At 39.7% G+C, this 25,447-nt stretch overlaps 2 protein-coding genes across 10 annotated transcripts in view; one reads left to right on the top strand and one right to left on the bottom strand.

Moving 5' to 3' along the window:
• Positions 1–8,480, bottom strand: part of LOC119743276 (3-hydroxybutyryl-CoA dehydrogenase-like) — a 22,185-nt gene extending 13,705 nt beyond the window's left edge. Inside the window, exons 1-3 of one of the 7 annotated variants that reach the window (XM_038219700.1) lie at positions 8,344–8,480; positions 4,934–5,062; positions 1,359–1,495 (exon numbers count right to left, since the gene is read on the bottom strand). In XM_038219700.1, the coding sequence (XP_038075628.1) occupies positions 1,359–1,495; positions 4,934–4,985 (189 nt within the window). In that variant the 5' untranslated portion in view covers positions 4,986–5,062; positions 8,344–8,480. The other 6 variants (XM_038219694.1, XM_038219707.1, XM_038219681.1 and 3 more) reach the window with 6 other exon arrangements.
• On the top strand, positions 8,093–25,447 carry LOC119743323 (calmodulin-lysine N-methyltransferase-like). Of its 3 annotated transcripts, none has more exons than XM_038219730.1 (11): positions 8,093–8,303; positions 14,519–14,694; positions 14,864–14,925; positions 15,434–15,494; positions 16,138–16,192; positions 16,603–16,666; positions 17,676–17,736; positions 20,884–20,958; positions 22,855–22,918; positions 23,790–23,918; positions 24,462–25,447. In XM_038219730.1, exons 1-11 carry the CDS (start codon positions 8,214–8,216, stop codon positions 24,531–24,533), a joined length of 909 nt encoding a protein of 302 aa, XP_038075658.1. In that variant the 5' UTR covers positions 8,093–8,213; the 3' UTR covers positions 24,534–25,447. The 3 variants fall into 3 exon arrangements, with proteins under 3 accessions (XP_038075658.1, XP_038075663.1, XP_038075669.1); XM_038219735.1 differs by lacking the exon at positions 8,093–8,303 and adding an exon at positions 8,457–8,587; XM_038219741.1 differs by lacking the exon at positions 8,093–8,303 and adding an exon at positions 13,271–13,484.

Below are 25,447 nucleotides of genomic sequence, written 5' to 3'. Positions count from 1 at the left end.
TATTAATAGGTTTTTTTTTTATTCATCATGAACTTATGAAGAGCCTACCAAAACACATCTAAAAGCTGAACACAGTGTATCTTGTCCAAATCGACAAGATTTACAAAATTATACCAAATTATACAACGATATTTTAATGAAATACCTTACTCGACTGTTAGTGAGTAATAGTCTCAACCAACCTGTGAAACCATGGCACCTTGTGTGCTGTCATTGTCAAGAAAATTGGAATTTTTGTATTGATTCCAACAATGGTCGGCCTACAACACAAATGTACCATCTTGGGCCGACCATCTTGGGCCAACCATCATTGGAAAAAAATAACTTTTTCAAATAGTGCCCCCAGTTTACCAAATATAATTAGTTTACATTTTGTTTGCAATCATTTACGCATCCGCGAGTGCAACGAGTGCAAACCAGCTAGTCTGGTTCCTTGACCTGACAACTCCCCGACGCCTATAAATTGCCCCGTTTTGTCTGAAGTAGGGTCAGGGAACCAGACTACAAGAACATAATATTGTTTTTGTTTTTTTTCCCCAGCATCTATGAACACAAAACTTTAAACAGGTCAGCGCATACAATATTTGCCATACCTCCAAATCCATCAATTTCTTAAAATTACAGAAAAAATAAATGTTGTATAGGCTATCCCCTTTAAAGCTATAGTCCATCATTTGCAGCTATCCGAAAAGTAACTGGCGTAATTATTGTTGAAAAACATACTTGGTTGAAAGATAGTAAGGGGACTAAACTCCCTGTGAAAATATTCTTTCTGGCAAGCTGTCGTTTTGAAGTAATCAACGAAAGAAGGCCTTTCCAACGGTGCGTCTTAAGACGCACCGTTGGAAATTTCCGTTAGTAGTTCGTTTTTTATTCGGCGAAGCGCGCGCAAGCGTTGACACGACGCACACGCGCGCGCGCGGGCGCTATAATTCGTCGAATCAGTGCGCGACATCGCATAGCTGCAATCGGCTCAGTGAGAACGTGTCTCGGACGCTGAATTCAGGCCCAATTCAAAACATGATTCAGCAACTTTTGATTTGAAATCGAGATCCTAGAATGCTGTTTTCTCGGAATATATAGCTGAAGCTGAGCTGAAACTTCATCAGGTTAGTTGTTCAGTACCCTTCTTTAGATTTTGAGCACTTTTGTTGCTTCAAACGAACAAATGCACAAATTACAAATGATGGACTATATCTTTAAGGTTGAAAACAGACATTGAATTTCTCCTTCAACCTCCATGACTTTGTACCAGTGCTGAACTAACTGACCTATGCTGCCCTGTGTTAATGGCAACACATGTCAAGCTTCAAATTCCACAAAACATAGTATGATGGAAACATGTCCTCTTTGCTTACCAGAAAGTTTGGATGAATCATCAGTCCCTCACATTTCAGTTCTCTCTTGTCAACCTCCAGGTTACTGTGAAGAGCATCTAGTGCTGCCGCATTGGAATCATACACCTTAACTTTGTGCCCATGGTATGCCATGCAACCTATTAAGGAATGCACAATGAAGTTCATTATGGTCCGATCATTTCATTTGGAATAATTTGTCTGCTGTACATCCTAAATCGCCTTTAAAGCTGCGTGTCATTTCCTAACAAATTTTCAATTTGGATGTTTTGTTTTAATGAAAAACTCTACATTTTTCTGACTTTGGGCGTCTGCAACCCTCTGAAAAAGGGCTGCACACAAATGAACTGCCATTTAATTCAACAACTAAACCTCAATGGATTTTTTTCCATTCAATGTCTCATTCAAAAGTGAATAAGTTTTACATTGTTAGGAAAATAGCAACTGAAAAAAAATCTATTGTGGCGAGTCCAGCTCAAAATAGCATGGGGAATGCATCTTTAAATGCACATTGCTGGAGAATAAAAAGAGTGTGCCTAAATACCATTTTGATGACACATACAATGGTGCAGGCTAATTATAAGCCTAAATTGTATAGAACAGCTTTTTCCTTCAGAGCAAAGTTCTCTACACAGACAAGAAAATATGGTTTTCAAGAATTTCCCTATGGGTTTCAAACGATTCTTTACTTAACCAGTTCACGCCGGGATTATATCGACATTAACGGACCCAGGCATGGGATTGTTTTCAAGAACCTCAATGCCAGATGGGTTCAGACCGTCATCTGCGGGTAGTACACCCTGATGTTTTTGGCCTCGCTCACTGCGACTGGGTCGCAGACAGATATTTCCGGCCTCGCTCGTTGCATGTTTATCTGTCATCCGTTCCGAATACCGCAAAACCTCTGCATGTATACACGTCATCCAACGTAGACTGGTAAGTTGCACACATAAAGTTATACAACTAGCGATGCCACCAGCTAGTGCAACTATGGTTGACTATAGCATGGGTTCCAGTGAAGTTAGTCGTACTATGGTTTTGGTTCTCGCTCAAATTTGCACTAGAATAGGGCTGTGCATCGGAACCGGGTACCCGAAGTACCCGACTGCTGATGTCAGGAACCGGTTCCAGATTATGGAATCAAGTACCAGTAACCAACTCTATATATTAATTAGTAAATTCTCAAACAATGAAAAAGAAGGTTTTGAATGTCAAGCTGCATGGAAAAACAACAGATTCACATTGATGACGCTTGCGAAAAAGCAATTTACACCTTGCATTGAGCTTGCTGTACACTTGTATCTTGCTGTATTGATGCACCGGTGTGGTATTATTCTACGGACCTTTATGCACAATCTGTACAGCAACTTCCGAGATTACAATTTTGGGGTTGGGTTTCTTTTACGGTTACCTGATTCCCATTCTACCCATAAATGCACACCCTTACTCAGAATGCAGAGAATATGTTCCAATCGTATGACATCAAAGTACCACTTGGCCTTCCGGTTTCCCTGTGATCGGCTACCATTGCAGTAGGCAAGCATTTGGTTATACCCTAGTCACACTAGAGGCGGAATGAGCTGGAATGCCGTCGGAATGAAAATTCTTTGTATATTCCTGGATGTTCGAAGTGCATTCTAAAACTTCTGACTGAATTCTGAGTGCATTCCAAATATTCGGGCCCATTCTTGTGGCCGGCCCGAATGTTTTGCTCATGCTCAAAACTTTCGAGGTGCATTCGAAGTGGAGAAATATCGAACAGAATTCGAAGTGTATTCTAACTGCACTCTGACTGCATTCTAAATATTCTTACGGCATTCCAACAGCATTCGAAACATTCTGATCGCATTCGAGGGAGAATCGAAAGGCCAAGCCACTTCAAATCCTACCAGAATGTCCCGAATGCGCCTCGAATGAGCCGGAATGCACCTCGAATGCATCTCGATTGCTGACGGAATCTATTTCGATATTAAAAGAATTCAGCTGGAATGCACTTCGAATGCCATCCGAATCTTTCGATTGCCGCTCGAATGCGGCTTGAATGCAATCGGAACGTCCCGATTGGCCCTCGAATGAGTCCGGACGTAATTCAGAATACGCCAAATCGCATAAAAACGCGGCCAGCTGGAGGACAGCAATCTGGAGCAAAGCAATATGGTCCAGGGGGTCCATACTCTGTGATGGTTGGGCTGAGACTGATGAAAATGCTAGATTCGGCAGCATTTTATACCCTATCGGGGACCATTCGAAGTACATTCTAAATATTCGAGCTGCATTCTGTTTGAACTCTTGGACGTTCCAACCATATTCAGTGGCCATTCCGGGAGCGTTCCGACTGCATTCGAGGTGAATTCGTACAGCATTCGAGGCATGCACCTTCCAACCAGACTTGGAGCGGTATTCGGGCAGCAATCGAAGTGCATTCTAAATATTCTGACTGCATTCTAACAGCATTCTAAATATTCCTACTGTATTCCAACTACATTCCAGCTACATTCGAGAGCTAATACACCCAGATTGTGCAAGTACCTGTGAAGGCGAGTACTCAGAATTCCTTATCAAATGACATATAGTCACTACCTGTACCATGTATGATTGTCATATTTGTGCCAAACCAGCACTGGCTGTTGGCTCCGCGTTTTTCTCAGTTTTTGCTATCCATCATTCGAGGCGGGTTCGAAGCGCATTCTAAGTATTCGAACGGCATTCTTACAAAGCTTGGTCAATTTGAAATTCCCTCCCGAATATGGCACGAATTTTGAAAATTCTTCATTCCGACTGGTTCTGCTTGATTCATGCTGATTCCGAATAAGTGTGACGGGGGTCTTAACAACCACATCGTCCATTGTAAACTGACAATGGGGCTTATTTTCACATGAAATAACCGTGAATTCCTTATCAAATGACATATAGTCACTACCTGTACCATGTATGATTGTAATATTTGTGCCAAACCAGCACTGGCTGTTGGCTCCGCGTTTTTCTCAGTTTTTGCTATCCATCACAGCTTTGAAGGCTTGCCTACTACCTACTGAACACGGTGCTAGAATAATAATAATTCATGCATTTATATTGCGCAAATTTCATATGAATATGAATATGATCAAATGCGCATCACAATTATTATCCCTGTTCATCAGGAATGGGACCATTTTTTTCTGCAGCAGTTCAATTTGGTCTCTACCTTCACAGGTACTCATTTACTCCTGGGTGGAGTGCCTTGCCCAAGAGCACAAGCACCATGTTCAGGGTTTGAAGCCATGTACCGCAGCACACAAGTCAAACACCGTAGCCATTGGACTACACAGCGCCTTGCTATACAATCTTTGCCTAATACAATGGCGATGCTGACTTTCCTGTACCCGGATGTAGGCCAAGTCACATCATTGAGACAGCCCTATTAATACCACTTTTTTTTTACATTTTTATGTATACATATACAGCTTGGGACTGAAATGCATAAGTTGTTAACAGATACAATCCCCATAGAATTTGTACAAAACCACCACAGTAATGACAGAATATTCTTTCCTCACTGAAGCACCCCCACAGTATTGTCTTTAGTTTGTATTTTGTACCTGCTATCTTGCCGCCCATTAGGCCACAGCCCAGCACAGCTATCTGCACCATGATTCCGCACTTTCATCCAGAAGTTGACACTTATGCCTTGAAATGTGATGGATAGCCTTCGTTTATCACCAGTGCATCTGTGGGTTTACAATGAATACAAATGCAAAATAATAGTTGTCATTTTCCCAGACATTTGTAATCAAAACTTCTCCATTCCCGAGCAGTGTACTATTAAATCCTCAGCCTTCATGTATAACTTCATAAACTAGTCATGACAACATTTACTAAGCCAATTGGCAGAAATTGTGTGGTTAATAAGGATTCAAAGTCAATTGGAAAAAAATTGTGTGGTTAAAGGTTCATATTCCTGTAACAAAATGAAAATTCACTTACAATAATGGACTATGCCCTAACTATAGCAATGGCCTCTACCATAGCTGCAACAGTCCAAACTTACAGGCTAGCCCCATAACTGTACATGGCTCAAATACTGGACTTCCTCCGAATTGACTCGAGTCACACACCAATTCATGCTACATATCCTGTTAAGTTGTGTTTGCAGAATTAGAAATTAAGACTGTTTCTTCACTTCATAATCACTATGGAGAAGCTACTTACCTGGTAAATGAGCAGGACAAATCAAAGGTCAAACATGCATGACCCATGACCTAAAAAAAAATTCATTTCATTTTTTTTTATACAAACTTTCTACTAATTTTGCCTGAAAATTACAGGACAACGAGACTTCTAGAGGTATGAAATTTAAAGGTAGGGTAGATCATTTTGTCATTTGGGAATTGTTTTCGTTGGAAGCCACAAAAGTGTTCAAAATCCATAGAAGGGTGCTTAACAACTAACATGATGAAGTTTTAGCTCTATGAATGTTATATTTTCTTTGAAAACAATATTCTAGGATCGCAGTTTTAATTCAAAAGTTGCCGAGTCAAAGCGTCCAGGACACATTCCGATTCAGCCGATTGAAGCTACCCAATGTCACGCACAGAACTGACAAATAATATAAGTTTTAACAGCAACCGCGTGCATGTGTGCGTTTGTCAATGCTTGCGCACACCCATTCATGGATTTGCCGAATTACAAACCAACTACTTACGGAAATTTCCAAAAATGTGTCACTTCACACATCTTTGGAAATAGCCTTCTTTTATTGTTTTCTTCAAAATGACAGCATACCAGAAAGAATATTCACAATGAGTTTAGTGCCAATTACCATCTTTAAACCAGGTATTAAAGCTTTTCAACAATGTCAGTTACTTTTTGGATAGATGCAAATGATCTACTCTACCTTTAATTTTTCCTGCTTATTAACCAGGTGAATATCTTCCATAGAGAACGAGGCGCGAGGTGACCTGGGACCGAGTTGACTTGGGACCAAGTTGACGCGGACCGAGTTGGTTTGGGACCGAGTTGACCTGCACCCCAAAACTGGAAATGTTTCCTGGTCTCAGATTCATGTCTTTTCGACATTTTTGCAACCTTTATTTATTGAGATGATTTATTATGAAGGAAAAAGAGGAGTCAGGTTGCAACATTCTTTCCAAACTAAAAACTGCTTACAGTCCTAGTATAAACTAGGACTCTACGAATTGCCATTTTTAACATTTGGACATCCCCGACTTTGTCCAAATGTTAAAAAAGGCGATTCGTAGAGTCCTAGTTACTCGGACTAATAAATAAGTAGTTATATCCTCGATCCTCCTATTTCTGCGCAGATAAGGCTTTGCAACCAAGTAGCTTAAAAAATAGCAAAGCAACCCCTCTTTTCCTCAACAAAACTTGTATTGTTGGCATACGATCATCCACCGTACCGATTGACAAAGCAAGCGGGGAATTCCAAAGCGTGCAGGTTTGGCATTGTAGAAAAGAAATCCTACCTAATTCTGCGCAAGGGACGCTTCATGAAAAATATGTGCTGTCTGGGTCACGTAACTCAATATAGTTTTTTTTTTTAATAACTTAGTTGGTTGGCTTTAGAAAAATATATTTCCTGAGCTTTTCAAACATATTTTCTTTCTTTTTCCTTTCTTTTTTCAATGCCAATACACTTTTCGTAATTTCAAGATTATTTCTAATATCCCATTTTGGAGATTTAAACAAAGGCCTCTATTTACATATTGACAAAAATTGATTTTATACATACATGTATTTACCTATTAAATGAAGATCCCAATGATATTGTTATTCTGATCATCCCAATCAACAGAGACAGTTTTTAAGATGTCGGATTTCAAACTTTATGACACAAAAAAAATCCAAAATGATATAAGAAATGTGTCGTTTTAGTTGCACGGTAAATTTTACACCCTTGTAGAAACTGCAAAGTCTTATCTACGACATATTAATGCGCCTATCAAATGCCCCCCCCCCCCCAGATGCCGGGATTTGGTCACGTTTTTCATGCTCAAGGGTGGGGATTTTGGTCACTCAAATTACATTGTTTTACCATTGGCATTCTACATGGAAATGCATTTACTTGTGCATCCCACGTATCTATGTCGGGGCATGGTCGGAGATTGTCACTTAAATTTTGCCCGAGGGGTGGGGATTTTGTCACTTCAAAAGTGACAATCCCCACGTCTTGGGTGGGGCAGCCCGGGGGGGGGGGGGGGGAGGGGGGAACAATGGATAGGCGCATAACTATAATACTGAAGTCTGAAGATATTAGAAGACCAAGAAATGTCACCTTTCAGTTATATTTTCAACTTCTGCAGGCCCGGTGTCGCATCTGCCTGCATTTGTACTTGGCAATTAGCTGTAAAATGCCTATGTTTTTCATTTTTTGCCTGAATTGCCAGTATAAAGCCTTCAATTTCCAAATTTTTTTCGGCTGCTGGTTAAAGTTCGTGCATCAAAAGATACGATCCCAGTGATTTTATGTCATTTTTTAGGATGCATGCCTTGCAAAGGCGAGTGCGAAGAAATAGGACATGTATGATGTAGGAGCGCGTAGGAGGTCTGATGATAAATAAGGCTGGCAAAAAGGCTGCAGAAGTCAATTTCACCATTTTGGAATAAAAGAAACCTTCTCAATCTCAGAATTAGAAAAGGTACCCAAATTGTGCGGGGTTCTCGATCTCCTACACGTCCCTCGAAAAAATGTAACAAACATACACATTACAAATAATGCATGCGAATAGCGCCCTCTAGTTATACTTATAGCAGACATTCTATAATAAATGCACATAACTTAGAAATAAGCCGTCACAATATATTCGTCGCAGCGTATTTGGTCTTGCCTTAAATAATTCGTATACATTGTACGAAACGGAAATGGAAAGTCCTACGTACTCAGACACAACAATGAATAAACGGACACTTGATGAGAAAAAGAGCAAACATCGCTGGAAGATTCTGAAAAATGTAAGCATCTGTGCGCCAGATTCCACATTACAGTACTCACCGACTCAGTGACTGTAGGCTGGCCTTTGGTAATAATCGCAAAGTTTTCGTTCATTCTCGCAGGAAGACGTCAGGGTATAGTTGGTCCATGGAGCTATAAACACAGCTCCATGGTTGGTCAAAAGCAAAGTACGAGGAACTGCACTGGCCTGTCTCACTAGCTAGCTACTAAGCTAGGGATAGTGTCAGTTGGCTTTTGGTCATAAATCAAAAATCATCTCCTCTATATGAATATGCAATATTGGGTACATTTCAAGGAATATTGAAACACTATAAAACCATTATTAATAAAACACTAGGCAGCCGTAACAAAATTTTCAACTGCTATCGTTACTTACATTAACAAGTTAGGCCTAGGACCTACATGACTTAAGTAACGGCATTGCATTTTCAACAACACCATTGCGAATTGACATGTTATGTATATCCCAAAATTACAACTGCCCGCCCAACCAGAACGCTTCAGCTTGTTTAGTTAAACATTTACTGTGTGCGAGGTCCCAGATCGAGCCCCGCACGCGTATTTTTTTTTCCCGGGAGGGTTAGAGGTAATGTCATGCATAATTCAGTTTTTGGCCATCGTGAAGTGTAGGGCCCCTGTTTTTTTTGTGATCAAATTAGAGTCAAAAATGTTTTTTATTACTCAAAAATCACCTTACAATCAAAAGCAGACTTTTCTCAATTCTAATGACGCCCGTTTTGCAATTTTGAACAGATTCTTAGGGTAGAAATCACAATTTTCCAGTGTGGTTTGTGCCTTGCGATTCAGCGCACCGTGCGTGCTCACGGTACATCGCGTGGTGATCGCCATCTTTAATTTCGGGTCGTGTGTTGTCGCTGCGCTGTCATCGTCATTTTACCTCCAAATTTCCCTCAAAAAATCAATACCCTGTCCTCTATCTATGACATACCTGTTTAATGAGAATGTCGCCAACTAGTTTGATAGGTCCAATAATTTTAATGTGGATTTTGTTCCCTTATAGGAACCGGGCCCTACACTACATGATCGCCCAGTTTTTCCTTTAAATCATTGCAAGACACTTGTCTTAGCATAGGTTAAATAATGAAAGGTTTGCGGAAACACCATGTGCGAATAATTTCTCAACTAAGAGAATGGTTCTGAAAAGAACCAGAGGTATAAACTCGACGTTCCGGTCAGTATGCTCTGACCGTCTTCAGGAGAGTGCCTAAACTCTAAGAAAGTGAATGCTTAAGTAGCAAAAGGCGAAATCAATGAAGTGTGAAGTTGCATCCTGTGAGGATGCCAAGTAGACGGGACCTAGAGCAAGCTTGGTGCCCACTGAAGTGAAACAGTGGGGTTGCAGTGTCAGTAGAGGGAGGACCTAGGGTATAGGAGACCCATCAGTCTAAGGTGGTAGCTGAGGACCTAGGGTATAGGAGACCCATCAGTCTGGAGAAGTGGGAGCAGCCTGAGTGGGAGCCAGATGTCGTTGAGGTGAAACTCGATGTCGGATCTCGATGGCTTCCCGTATGCATCTTGGATGCCAGAACTGGATCGGTGAGGAGATCCAGATGGCAGGTTACGCGGGCGAGAAGAATGACGCCAGGATATAGGAGATCCAGTTGGCGGGCTATGTAGGCGAGATGGACGACGCCAGGATATAGGAGATCCAGTTGGCGGGCTACGGTTACGGTGGAAAGGAGTCGGAGTATTCCGTTCCTTGCGTTCCAGGCGGTAGAATTTCCTAAGTTGTTTCTTACGAGTGGTGGAGAACACAAACTGGCTAGAAGAAGTAGTGAGAGAACAAATCCTGTCGAAGTGGACTGGTTCTGTCAGTTGATCTGTCGGTGATCTGCTGGTCGAGGATCATCATCATCATCACTTGGTACACGGCAACAGAACTAAAAGTTCCATGACGCCGCGGGGTGTAGACGATGTCTAGTTCGTGAGGGCAGCTTTAAAATTAACAAGGGTCGGTCGTGTAGTAATGTCAAGGGGTAGCCTATTCCAATCACGGATGGTTCTAGGGAAGAATGAGTTCTTGTATTTATCAGTTCTGGATACGATGATGTTGTATGCGTCAGCTGTGAAGTGCCGGCTTGAATGATTGTTGTCTCTAAGTTGAAGCTTGTTGGATGTCACTGGAGATGCCCCTTTCTGAATAAGGTAGAACTGGCTTAATCGGGCATTCTGGCGCCTTTCTGCCAGACTTTCCCACTCCAGATCTTGGATCATTTTGGTGAAGCTAGATTTACGGCGATAATCGTTGACCACAAAACGTGCCGCCCTTCTTTGAACTTTGTCCAACATCTGAATGTATTTAGCTTGGTAGGGGTCGGTGACTGTGGCAGCATATTCGAGGTGAAGTCGAACGAGGGCCTTGTATGCTTTGGCTTTGGTTTCTATGCTGCATTGGTGCATATTTCTTTGAAGAAGACCAAGGATTTTATTTGCTTTGCTAACGGTGCGCCGATAATTTGGTTCCCAGGAGAGGTTATCCGATATTGTCACTCCAAGGTATGTGTGCTCTTGAACTTGCTCAAGGGTTTCTCCAAGCATGGTGTAGTTGTGATGAATCTTGGACCTCTTTAGTCCCACGGACATGGTGTTACACTTTTTGGGGTTAAAGGTCATTTGCCACTTGGAAGCCCATTGACACACATGATCAAGGTCTTTCTGGAGTTTATCACAATCCTCATCACTGGCTACGGTGGTGTATAAGATGCAATCATCAGCGAACAGTCGTATGTTGCACTGGATTGTGTCTGTGATGTCATTGATATATGTCAAGAACAATAATGGCCCCAATACAGTTCCCTGTGGGACTCCTGAAATTACTGGGTTCCATTTGGAAGTTTCTCCATTGATGATTACCCGTTGTTGTCGTTGTGTCAGAAACATGCTAATCCAGTTGAGAGTGTTTTCTCTAATACCGTAATAATGCAGTTTTGATTTAAGCCTTTCGTGGGGGACACAGTCGAATGCTTTAGTAAAATCTAATATTGCGGCATCAGTTTGCTGTGTGTTGTCAATTCCCTCCATCCAATCATTAACAACCTGGATGAGCTGAGTAACACATGAATGTCCCTTACGGAAACCATGTTGCAGTGGTGACAGAATGTTATGTTTATCAAAATGCTTGCTGATTTGAGAATGTAATATATGTTCTAACAGTTTGCACATGATGGCGGTCAAGGAAATGGGGCGGTAATTCTCGGGACTTGCTCTAGATCCTTTTTTAAATAGAGCTGTAACATTAGCTAGGAGCCAGTCGTCTGGGAGAGTCCCCGCATCGAGAGATTGCTGAAACAAGGATGCTAAGACCGGAGCAATTTCCTCCGCTGTTTCTTTCAGCATTCGGGCGGTCATCTCATCAGGACCAGCAGCTTTGCTGATATTAAGGTTCTGGAGAAGTTTGAGGACCCCGTCACTTCTGATGATGATATCATCCATGGCAGGGTATTTACTTGATGTGAATGGAATGGCATTGTCTCTTTCAATTGTGAAGACGGAGTTGAAATGGTCAGAGAGAGCATCGGCTTTTTCATAGTCTGAAATTAAAAGCTGATCATCCTTTTTCAGGGTTGGGATGGTTGAGCTATCCACACGCTTGCTTCTAATGTATTTCCAGAAGGGACGCTGGTCTGATTCCAAATCATCAATACTATTCTTGATGTAGTCGGACTCTGCTTTCTTGAAGATCTTTTTCACAGAGCGACGAGCTTCACGGAAGTTTTCCCAGTCAGCAGGTAGTTGAGATTTTTTCGCTTTTTTATGGAGCTTATCTCGCTTTTTGATCAGTTTCCTAATGTTCTTGGTAACCCAGGGGAGACTATTGGATGGGCGGGATGTCTTACTGGGAATATTTTCATCCCTGGACTTGAGCAAGGTTTGTTTTAGCCTATTATAATTGTCAGCAACAGTGCATTGAGTGGGGTCCTTGGCAAAGAGACCCCAAGGGGTCCTTGGATGGCGAGTTGTAGTCTGGTGAAGGAGATGCGTTCTCGGATGAGGGCAGAGCTGGCTCTCCGGAGGATGTCATCCGACCGGTTATTGTGTATGGGATCGCGGATACGCAGACCGGCAGGAGTTATCTTAGAGTCGCGGCATCGCTTGAGGAAGGTTAAGTTGTTGATGAGTTTAGAACGCCAAATTGACGTCCGTTCATACAACCTAACCTGGTTGTAACCTGGTTTATACCTCTGGTTTATACCTCTGGTTCTTTTCAGAACCATTCTCTTAGTTGAGAAATTATTCGCACATGGTGTTTCCGCAAACCTTTCATTATTTAGTATCTCCACCATGCAAAGCCTCAAATCTTACTTAGCCTAGGTTCTCGTTCTCTTTTTTCCCCTAAGTTAAAATTATCTCAACTATAGATTTAGAGAAGAAAAAAGTCAATAAAAATGAGTAGCGACGATGTGGATTGGAATCAGGGATCTTTGTATGATCGTAGCTGGACGACGACTGTACTTTAAAATGCTTTAATATAACTGATTGACTAATTAACAACAATGCTCTTGATATCATTGTTCTGTTCTCATGAATAAACATACTGGCCTGATCGAAACTACTGAATTATTCAAGACTTGGCCCTAACCATCCTGGGAATAAAAAATTACACCCCTCCCCCCCACGCATTTTTTTTTCTTTTAATAGTTTTCTTTACTTTTATGTTTTTAATTGAATCGTTCTTTTTATGTTAAGGAGAATACACGAGAAAGTGTGGATTCGTAATTTAAGAAATCACGAGGCGCGAAGCGCCGAGTGAATTTGTTAATTAAGAATCCACACTTGCGAGTGTATTCTTCGACTTCAACCATTGCGTCAACAGAAATATTGGAAGGAATGTTGCAACCTGACGCCACTTTTTTCTTCATATATCATCTCAATGAGGTTAATTTGTTGCAAAAATGACGATAAGACATGAATCTGAGACTGAGAAATGTTTCCAATTGTGTTGGGAAATACTTTGTATACAAGCGCGGAGGTGGCGGCAGGTTGCAACATTTTTTCCTGGCGTGTTTAGCATGTGTATCGCCACACCCGTACAACCATGTCATTTTGTGTCTATAGGCTCCTTACCTCAAAATGGATAGTTCAGACGACGATTTTTTTTCTGACTAAAAGTAGATTTTGCAGTGACGGCGGAGAATCTGACAGTGTGTAAAGATGCAATGGTAATTTTCGGAAAGCAAATTTTCAAACAGACGGTCCTATTCAGGCTCATTATGGAGAACAATTTATTTTCCGACATGTTCAAAGTGTGGATTCGTAATTCTGAATCCACACTTTACTAAAGATTCGTCGTTCCGAATCCACACTTTGTGACCAGTGTAAGCGATTTGTAGATCCGAATCAACACTTTTAACAATAGTGTGACGTCATAGCAATGGTTTAATTAAGTAGATTTCATTTTCTTCATTGTAATCAGTGGCTTTGGAGGATTTTTTTTTTTTTCCTTGGTTTTAACACTGTTTCAGAGAAAGAAAAAAAAAAAAACAGAAGATAACTCTTTAATTATCTTTACTGATTCAACATTTGTTTTTCTCTCTTAGCTGAAAATACTAACATGGGAACAGAAGCCAAGTTTCTATTCCATTCGAAAAACCAAACTAAGGCAAACCACAATTCTGATGAAAATCAGTAATATCTTTCTCTATAATATCATAAACAATAGTTAATCAATTCAAATCCAATCTTGAAAAGTGCGCCGGAGAGGAAGAGTGTGCTTTGACATCATCACCATAAAATGCCACGGAATAAAAACTAGACAAACCTCTTTTTTTTAGATGAATTAAAGTTTCCGAACAACAATGACGGAATAATTTTGCTCAAGTTTTTATTTTGTATCATTTCAGGGAGGTTTTGTGAAATGTAGCCATGAGAAGGGCTGTTGGTGGCATATGCTGACAGACACTATTTTGCTATTACGTTACTGATTTTGCGGACAAAATATGCTTTACAAAGTTGGATGGAAACTTTTTATCAAGGAGTAGTTTGAAAAGTGTCCACAAGTAAATTTTCAATTAGTAATGGTTACAAAGTGAAATAAATGTAAAAATACAGTGGTTTGGGAATTATTTAATCGGAAAATATGAAACTATTGTTCAGAACCAGTTGGTGAGGTGTTTGGCCTATTAAAACAAAGAATGCTTTCACTTACCTCCCTAGTCTCCTTGGTTTATTTTTGACATTATTCTTTGACTTACAGGCGATCCTACAGAAGCAGTGTACAGAGTCTGACCCGGTCAACTTGGTGTCCATTCGTAGATTCTCAACATTTGGCTTATTCTCAACCAATCAACTTCCAGGCAAGTCAGCTCAAGGGGGACACAGATGGGAAGAGTACACCTGTCCACATCATAGTCAAATAAATGTCAATATTAGGTGAGAATAATAACGTGTGGACAGTCTGTCCTTATCAACCTTCTCCCCACATATCTGAATGTACTACAGCTTTTTCTCTTGATCATGAGTGATAAGTGACTGATTTACAAGCTGCTATTTCCTAATATTTTCTCTCCGATTGTGATATGATTTCTCTATTTCATTACAGACATCTTTCAAACAGTTTCTCAGCTGGTGAACTCATTGGCTTTAACAATACAGGAAATGTGTGTAAGTTTCTTGCTTTTCCAGTGGTAGCAACGGTTTGACAGAAAGTCTTGAATAAACCGCCAAATGTTTGCCCAATTTTGTCTGATAAATATTTTTAATTTAATGACTCATTTTTAACAATGTGCCACTCATCCTTTTCTAAAAAAAAATAATAATAAATTTCAAGTTAATGTTTCACCTGATATGGTTCTGCTTGCCTGACATGGTATCATTCGAAAAAAAAAAATCATTGAAGGTGGTATAGAATATGTGCCTCCTAGCACAGTTTTTACTTGCGTTAGCAATCGAATCCAGTTACAAGACCCCAAAAATTGTGCATACATTTTCTCTATTTCTCAAAATGTAAAGTATCCACTGAGGTGAAACTTCAGCCAGTTACAGGTAGTTGTTATGCACACTTCTTAAGATTTTGAGCAATTTTGTTGCTTCAAACAAAAAATCACACACAAAAAGCAAATGTCCCCACATACCTTAAATTACTAATTATAACAGCTTTGTTGAATTGTAGGTTTATGGCCATCAGAAGAGGTTTTGGCCTTCCACTGCATGAAGAATGCTGAATTATTTAAGTAAGTACCTTACCAGGTAAAGTGCACATTTTTATTTAGTATTCATTAGTACCTAAGACAGAATTCCTATTTGCCGAGAGACTGTCACATGGATGGTTTGAAACCGCTGACACCGCTGCATTCTGGGCCATATATGTTGCACAGTCCGCGCGTGAGATATTTAGCACTACGCATGCAATGCATATACCATAGACATGGCGAGTGGGGTGTTTCACAAAACATGAAGTAAAATTGTTGAATTTTGTAAATATGTGAATTTTGTTTGTGTGTGTGACTTTTTGACTAAAAATGTATGTATGAATAGGCCATTATCCGCTTGCAGGCCCCCAGGCAGTTCAAACACATACTCACATGTACTTATTCCCTTATTTAAGTATTGTGCTGCTAAGCTTACATGTAATCCTTTTGCAAATCCACCAAAACGATTATGAGTAAGTTTGAGATCAAACTATGGATAACCATAGTTCAGTTTACTCCACTTAAATGAGCATGATTGTTGGACTTCCATATTCAACTTCTTGTGATGATTTCTTGGTGTTGTATTTATTTTATCAAGCCTTAAACTTACATTTAGTTCTTAAGAAACATTCAAGTTTAATACCTTACTGGTTCTTATACTGTTGACTGTGTTGGTTTGTCACAGAAACCAAAGACTGTGTGAACTTGGAGGAGGCATGACATGCTTAGCGGGTATTGCAGTAAGTATACCTTCATGATTTCTGGGGTTTCTTAAATCAGATGTGTCAGGTGAGTGATATAGAAAACATTCAGGGATGTTCATTTATCCTTCAATTTAAACCAAGGTAATGAAGACATTTATAAAAATGGCACAGGGGTTAATATGTCTAGTAGAGCTGCTCTGCACAAAATGTTGCTGAAGAACTTCATGTTGAGTTAAAACAAACAGAATTAGTTAAAATCAGTGTATGTCGTGTAATATTTTGGTGGTAACATGTTTTTGTTGAGTGGGTGTTTAACACAATTAACTGAGTGAATTTAGAGGCTTCATTAAATGCGATCCTTTGATGAGAGAGGATTTGTTTTAAAATAAGTTTGGGCAATTTCTTTGATGTGTTTTGTTTGAATGTGTCTTGTATTGTGTCTTCAGGTTGCTGTGTGCTCAGATGCTGCTGAGGTACTACTGACTGATGGAAATCAAACATCAGTCCAAAGTATCCTTTTGCCTCCAATGTAGACCATATCACCTGTGACGTCATACTGACTGGCAACTGACAGACAACCCAAACATTTAAGCATCATTAGCATGTTTTGTCTCCCATAATAAATAGTTTGTCAACACTTTTAAACCATCCATGATTGCTTAACGTCCTCCAGTCAACTGTAAATCCCTGACTTTGTGATCTCTTAAAAGAATCATAATTGTTATATAAATATCAACCTTTATTCTCTAGTATTTAAGAGAGGTTGTACTCAGAAAATGTGAGCTTATTCATTACATGTGTTCGGCATTTGTGAACTAATGAAAATGCTCAGGTGTTAATTCTTTTTGGGAGGGGTATAGTGGTGATGCACTTCCACGTTTCCTCCGACTTTCCTCATGCAGTGTTGCCAAACTTCAAATTCATTCAAAATACTGGTACTTTTACCTTCATAATGCTTGCTCTTGAACCTTTGTTAATAATTTCAGTGTCATGAAATTGAGTCCTAAATTAAAAAACGGTGGCATCCGGAAATTGGGCACAAAATCGGCCGAGTGTTCCCTAACGTGGCCCACTTCTCCGAAGATCCCAAGTTAACATTTAATAATTTCTTTAAAGTTGAAAACTTCTGATAAACCATTATTATCTCTTTTCACATACCCAACTATAGAAGTTGGTCAAAAAATCATTTTCTTATTTTTGGGCGCATTTTCAAAGGGCTCACTGTGCACTTTAAAATATAATCGGAAAATCACGCCAAAATTGATTTCTCTGCTAACTTTGTAACAGGAGGATCAACTCAAGATTTATGAACAGAAATGTTTAGAGCTTGATTGAATTTTACTTTCTGTGAAATGTGAGGTAAAACGTGCCTGGTAAATTGTGCAAGGTCACCTCTCACTTTGTTTTCAGGGTCAAACAAACTCAACTTATTTTTTTATTATTATCTGTCAACATTTCTGTAAAATAAATTCAAATTTTATCAGAAGACTTTTGTTTTCATTAACCAGTTGAACAATAGATGTGAAAGAAGTGCTTGCTGAAAATAGCTCCAAGTTTGGTCACACAAGTGTTGCAGCAAGGTAAAGTGATGTGTACATTATAATGACTGACTGACTGACAGTATTCCTGTTAATGTACCCTTAAGGAGACATTGTTCATCATAAGTTATACCTTAGGGAAACACCAGACATTAAGGAGACATTTCAATGTCTCCCTAATGTCAAAATTCCTATTTAGAGGCAAAATTTTAATGTCGCAAATAGGCTAGATTGTTTGCTCATGGTCCAAAACGTAAATATGCTAGAATTTGTGGGGGTAGGATAAGGGAAATTGGGGTTATAGGGGATATTAAATGTATAGTCCATCATTTGTAATTTGTGCATTTTGTTTGTTTGAAGCAACAAAAGTGCACAGTATTTGAAGAAGGATGCTGAACAACTAACCAGCTGCATTTTTCGAGAAAAACAACATTCTAGGATCTCGATTTCAAATCAAAAGATGCTGAATTGTGTTTTGAATTGGGCCTGAATCCAGCGTCCAAGACACGTTCTCACTAGCCAATTGCAGCTACGCGATGTCGCGCACTGATCTGACGAATTATAGCAACCGCGCACACGTGTGCATCGTGCCAATGCTTGCGCATACTTCGCCGAATAACAAAACGAACTACTAATTTGAATTTCCTACGGTGCTTCTTAAGAAGCACTGTTGGAAAGGCATTCTTTCTTTGATTTCTTCAAAATGACAGCTTGCCAGAAAGAATAATTTCACAGGGAGTTTAGTCCCCTTACTATCTTTCAACCAAGTATGCTTTTCAACAATAATTACGCCAGGTACTTTTTGGATAGCTGCAAATGATGGACTCTGGCTTTAAAGTTGGAAAAATGTTGTGCACAACCCTATGGGAATGCATAGCTGCCAACTGTTACTAATTTTTCGTAATTATTACGAATTGTTTGTTAAATTACGAAAATACGATTTGCCACTAAAACATTACGAATTTCCCATTTTCTACCTAATGAAAAAAAAAATACTTGTAAAGTATCGTTTTTGACCGAAAACTTCTGGCGAAATGTCGCGATAATGGATGGACTGGTGACAAGTCTAATAAGAATGCAGTCAAGCACCTGATAGACATCAATGCAGTGTGCGCAGTGGAGTACTTGAGGACCAGACTAAAACTATTTTTCAATGGTGTGTCATTTGTGTGCATCTCGTGGATGTGTGGTTGTGTGTACTGTATGTGAGTACTTTTCAGTGACGATCGTGAGCACATTTAGTCGCTTATTGCCAGGATGAGACCCATCAGTGCCAGATTTAATCATGGAATTTAATAAGAGTATGGTTGGAATAATTGGTATTACAGTTTGAGTTTGTCACAACGTCCAGAAAAGATAAATCAGCATGCGTTTGCAAGGTATGTTGGCGGGATATTTCTATTGCATACGGTCATGACGGTGGCCCTAAATCATTGTGTGTAAAAACATAGTCCGAGTAACTTGGACCCAACTTATCGCCTTTTTTAACATTTGGACATGGTCTGGCGATAGTGGGGTCCAAGCTAATACCGCGACCTGGACAACACCGTCCCAAAAACCAACATTTTCCAACAAAAAACATCAGATTTCACCTTCAAAACGGCCTTCAAATTACTAGATATGCCACCTGAGGTACAAGTAGACATCGATAATTAAGATGGTTGTACTGAAGTTTACTTACGATCCGGGAAAAAGTGAAATTTTCCGTTCATTTCGGAGAGCTCCCCTCGCGATCTTGAACACGTTAAATTCCCGATCGTGTTTAATGTTTGAACGACGCGATTTCTTCTACATGCCCAGCGTACATTCGATGGTCCCTGTGTATATACCGAGTGCGATTCCGTTACTGAGCGCGCGAGATGCATCGATTATGATAATGAGTAGACTGGATCACGTTTGTAAACACATGTGCATTTCAAACGATAATAGGGAGTCGGGAACTAGCACAGCTTTTATGGCGGATACCAGTTCAAGCTGGTTTCCGATTCCCTTTTACAGTTCGAAATGCACATGCATGTGTTTACAAACGTGATCATTATCATAATCGATGCATCGTGCGCGCTCGGTAACGGAATCGCACTCGGGATACGGGGACCATCGAATGTACGCTGGGCATGTAGAAGAAATCGCGTCGTTCAAACATTAAACACGATCGGGAATTTAACGTGTTCAAGATCGCGAGGGGAGCTCTCCGAAATGAACGGAAAATTTCACTTTTTTTCCGGATCGTAAGTAAACTTCAGTACAACCATCTTAATTATCGATGTCTACTTGTACCTCAGGTGGCATATCTAGTAATTTGGAGGCCGTTTTGAAGGTGAAATCTGATGTTTTTTGTTGGAAAATGTTGGTTTTTGGGACGGTGTTGTCCAGGTCGCGGTATTAGCTTGGACCCCACTATCGCCAGACCATGTCCAAATGTTAAAAAAGGCGATAAGTTGGGTCCAAGTTACTCGGACTAGTAAAAACATTGATACGAACTCGAAACTCCACATCGATAGCATGCATCTTCAAAAAAATATGCGCATATTTTATTATTGTTATTATTTATTTGACTCCAACAAACAAATACAGACATTAAAAAAAATTAATTTAAAAAAAAAAAAAAATAATTATTATTTTTTTTTTTAAATTATCTTTTGGCCTACATTACATTATTATTCACAAGAAGAAGGGTATGCACATGTATGTGTACATGTAAACCATGTACCTGTACTCGATGTTGGTAAAGCTTTTGATAAAACGAGCAGTTGAAAATGACCGCGCGGGTTGATTACTAATTGGGATTTTGAAATGTTGGCAGCTATGGGAATGTCCCCCAAGGTACCATTCCCCATGATTACCATTCAACATGCCTTCTAAGTCTGTAAACAGACATTTGTTTGCTAACATCCTCCAGTCAGAAATGGTCTACTGTAATTCCCTGAATTGTGATCATAGTAGATTCCTACTGAGTGCCTCTTGTATGAGTATTTTAGAGCTTGCCTTTTGATGCAAAAACAAATCTTGAAATGGCTATTGATACAAGCAGTACATTTACCAAGAACAATTCAAATGCACCAGGTATATCAAATATTGTTTTGTTACATTTTGCGGATCCCCCCCCCCCCCCTTTAGTATAGCACACTTTTTTTAATAACCGTAAGGTCACGTATGATTATCCTGGATCATTTGCATTCCTTTATGCAGGGAATTGAAATGGAACCAGAGACAAACATTTGAAGATCTGAATGGCCACTTTGATCACGTGATATCTGCTGATTGGTAAGATTGATGGTGCGACTATGTTGCAAACAAGAGTTTTATTGAGCCTGCTCCTGTGGTGTCTCAACCTTGGTTCCCCCATTATTGTGTATGAGTGGGAGACTCAGCTAGCAGGCTCCTTACCCCAGTGTTGTAGTTGAGTCCATCACAAGTCATTTCATTATTAAATCACAAGTCCAGTCACAGGAAACAGGGGATGAACAGAAACAAAGAAATGCCTTTGTTACAATTCTTTTGAATTGCTTGTGACTTGAATTGAGACTGGAGGACTTGTAAGGACTTGTGATACACTCAACTTCAACACTGCTACAAATTGTTGAAATAATCTAGAAAACTGGAGAAGCTAGTTTGTGTTATTACAGTTGCACCCTGCCACTGATCTTGTCAGGTCCAGTTGGCTTAGGAGGGTTCAACTTCTTCAGCTGCTTCTCAACCTCCCTGGTGGTGATAATGATGGACTGTTCTTGAACACAATAAAGGGCAGAAAGGTGTCCTTTCATTTGATCTCTCCAGTCATGGGTGTTGGAGTGGCAGGAAAGCTGGTCCGGTTCATTCACAGATACCAACAAAATGATTCACGTTTCTTTTTGTGTGTGACATTTTGGAGACAGAGCCTTGTTCTTTCTTTGATTTCTGTTGAATTTGTGTGGATCACCTTTCATGAAAGCCTGACATTTGTGATCAAGCAGCATTTTCAAAAAAGTTATGTAGATGTCGACAGTCTGTGTTGCTTCATTTACATTGCTAGCTGAAATTAATAGAGTGTTCCTGTGATTGGCAAAACACATTTGCAAGGTGTGCACAACATCGTCATTCCAGACCTTCACACATTTCTTGCTGGGTTCCTGTGTTTTCAGTTTACGGTGTTATTTAGGCATCTAGGCCACCATATTATGATCAGAGTGACCAACGCCAGGGCGGCTGACTGCCTTGTAAGCATTTTTGACAAAGCAGCAACCATGATGCACAATGTTCCATCCCCTTGTGGCACTTTTGTCACACTACGTGTAATGGGGCAATTCCTCTCCTCTTCCAGTCGAGTGAGATTTGTGTTGGATAGTGCCGGTGTCATATGAAAATCGGACTCGTATGAAAATCGAACTCTTTTCCCTTTTATTGGTTAAACCCTCTTACGTGACCGGTCCCTCTCCTAATTATCTATGCATGAGCATGCGCAATACCATCAATGAGTCCGTATTTCATAAAACATAAATTCATGCTACACCGGCAAGGAGAAAATGGCAGACACATGATGATAGAATTGGACTGCCATGAAAAATGATTAACACAGTCAGAAACATGATCCACATTATGTCAGATGTTTCAACAAACATGGTGATTTACAATTTGTGAACAGAGAACAAGGACTAGCTAAAAAAGTACAGCAAACCAGTCACTACAGAACATGTAGCACCCCATAGCACTTTTAAACCCTACCAAACAGAACCAAACTCAGTTGTTCAGTTTGGCATGTTCCACATGTTTTAGTTGGGCGTGTGTACATGTTTTAGTGCCGGGTAGTTTTATTTGCTCAACAGAACTTAACCTGGACCGAACTTGAGGGGCTGACTGACAGCACTACAATAAATTCATGACACTAGTATGTGCATCGGATTTCTACTGTACAAAACAAACGCCCAATCACCCAATTTTCCAAAGAACAAGTTGTAATTCTCCTTAAGTGATCAGGGGGGAAAAGGGACTCCATGTTTTCCTCAAAATGATTAAGTTCCCAACACATCTATAACTTGTTGTTTTTAATACGTATGTCTAATACTAAACCCACTTGTTGGAACTCTTTTTGCAAGATATAAACACCGTTTTGGTTGTAAATTGCTTGACTGAGATAACATGTTCTGTTCCTAGCATTTTTGCTTCATTCATATTTTTTTCCAGTTTGTTCTTTGATCAGTTTAGACGAGATTTGGTGGATACTATTGATGTTCTTCTAAAAGCTAAGGTGATTATGTCACTCCAAATATTTTTACATTGACACTGATTAAATTTTAGTTTTTAATTAAATTTTTCAGAGTAAATAGATCTCTTCTCATTCAAATATTCTCCATGTTAGCTATGTGTATTAACTTTTAAAGGCACTGTGTTGTGTGTCTATAGAATAATCTGGGCAGATGAAAACTATACAAGCACAAGGCCCCTTCATTGGCAAAAGCAGCGTACATACTATTTTACTGCGCCGTGACAGATTATCTGGACAAACACTAGCACAATACTTTTGCCATTGAAGGGGGCCTTCGTGATAGAATTGATAGCAATTGGTTGTGGTTTATAACTGTCTGGTGAGCAATTCAACCTTTTTCTCGATCGTTAATTGGTTCCCTAGGAAATTGATGATGCTTGATCATCGCACGTAGGGTGTATTTTTACAACTGTTGGGTGAACCATTGAACCTTTTCTCGATCGCTGATTGGTTCCCTAGGAAATCCTAGGGAGAAAATAAAGAACAAGTTTAAACCGCTGAAACGAAATGGCCAAGACGTTAGTGCGAGTAGGCCTGCTGGTCTAATTGTTGTGCCATTAGAGGGCGCACTATGCACCGTCCACTATCGATCACTGGCGTCTTGGGCCAGGACTAGTGCACACATAGCAGTAACATTTGCTGGGGGGTTTACCACTTGAATTTGAAAAGTCTTATAAAGCTTTGTTTTAACTCCAATCCCTTAAATCATGTCTCGGAGTCATACTCATTGATGCTACACTCGCTACAGTCTTGCTCTCAGATTCCCTTTGACATGCGAATTTAGACTTTTAGATGGCCATTGAAATGCATGTGTTTTCCAAGAACAATGTTTTTATACTTGTCTTTACCCCAGGGTGTAGCCACTATCTTTGCACCGCAAAGAGGGAAGACACTGGATGACTTTTGTGAGTTTGCCAGGCTAAGATTTACTGTGGAAGTTGACCACAAGTATGACCAGCTTGTATGGCAAAAACATCAAGAGGTGTGTTGACACTCAATTCTAAAATACTAGGCTTCTCCTTAATCCAGTTCTAGATAGACTGCTTAGGTCTAAAAGACGTGTGATCTGTTGTCCGTAGCTCTATGGTATGACAGTCTGTATTGCTGTGCCCCCTAGGTGACCAACCAAGTTCAACTTGCCCATCCTATATACTGTACAGGGAAATATGATAGGGGACATATTCCCCACTTTTTGACCAGGGAATATCAGCTATTTGATAATCCCCCAGACTTTTGTGCTCACCAAAAAGAAATATGAGCGTATCCTGTCAACATGAACACACAAAGAAGTAACAATACTTGGTAAAGGTGAATGAAGAAAAAGAGAATGAAATATGCTGTGCCTGTCATATACTCATGAATGATTTTTTTTATCTTCGTACAGATTTAACATGTAATACATGTAGGTTGACCAAATAAATTGACCAGAGCATTTTAACCGAAACTCTTTATGACTTGACAGTGAGCTTGTAAACTAACCTTGCATCTTTCAACAAGTCTTGCATTTGGGTTTTTCCACTCTCAGATGCTGATTCAGGGAAAGGAGTTATACGATGAAAACATTCACTACCCTGTCATGATCACTCTCACAAGGTGACCAAGGTGTCTTCTTGCATCATAAACCTGTCGGGTCGTTTACCATTTATTTTACATTTTGCCCTGTGCTTTATGCAGAGTGTTTAAGCAGAAATGAACTGTATGCATTAGTTTGTGTGGCATTTTGAATAATACAGGGTGAGTAAAAAAAAAGCAGAACCCAAACCTCGGAAAATATATTTCATATTTAATAAAATATGTAGCACCAAAAATAATAATGACTGGAAAGCCAATTTCATAAACTACTTTTAGATGAAAAAAAAAACTTAAATTGCTCAATCCATTCAAAGTATATCACAATGACCCTGAAACCTTTTTCTTCCAAAAATGCATTTTCAAGAATTGTCGTCACAATTGTCTTCAAACATCACCAGTGATAAAACTTGAGTTTAAAAGTTAAAAATATTCAACAAAGTCCCTTTAAAGGCCCATCTTTTGAACAAAAGTGGATTTTATAAATTATATTTTTCGCCTAAGCAGGGTTGTTAATAAAGATGTGTGTACTACAGTTGTTGACAGTTGTTGAAACAAGTATTCTGTGTATGTTTTTTTACTCACCCTGTAGTAGAGTTAACAAGACATTGATGTGTTCTAAGATGAAAGGGTGGGTTTATATTCTTTGTGGTCTACTCCCAAATTAAAGTTGATTTGAATCTTATATTGGGGCAAGAGAACCTATTACCCCTCCCCTTAGTTGACTTTTAGAAGGAATAACATTTGAAATAGATGAAGGCAGTCATATTACTCCACATTAACTTACACATTAAGCATTAAGTTACCAATGTAACTCAATCATTGATACTTGTATAATTCAAAGATATCTGTATGTGCTCTTAAACACAGTTTAGGTTTTTCTCTCCTGACAGATTTTCAAATTGTATGTTCTATTTTAACCCACCCAACCCCCCCCCCCCC

The sequence above is a fragment of the Patiria miniata genome, unplaced genomic scaffold (assembly GCF_015706575.1).
Source record: "Patiria miniata isolate m_02_andy unplaced genomic scaffold, ASM1570657v1 HiC_scaffold_11, whole genome shotgun sequence".
Taxonomy (NCBI): domain Eukaryota; kingdom Metazoa; phylum Echinodermata; class Asteroidea; order Valvatida; family Asterinidae; genus Patiria; species Patiria miniata.
Note: the sequence above shows the minus strand (reverse complement) of the source record. Positions and strands in the feature narration are given on the sequence as shown.

What these genes read in the sequence shown, in the direction of transcription:
- LOC119743323 (XM_038219730.1), top strand. Translation starts at nt 8,214, where the DNA reads ATGGAAAGTCCTACGTACTCAGACACAACAATGAATAAACGGACACTT. An exon ending in CATGCTTAGCGGGTATTGCA is followed by an intron (nt 16,193 to 16,602) that starts GTAAGTATACCT and finishes TTGTGTCTTCAG; the next exon opens with GTTGCTGTGTGCTCAGATGC. An exon ending in ATGTTCTTCTAAAAGCTAAG is followed by an intron (nt 22,919 to 23,789) that starts GTGATTATGTCA and finishes TCTTTACCCCAG; the next exon opens with GGTGTAGCCACTATCTTTGC.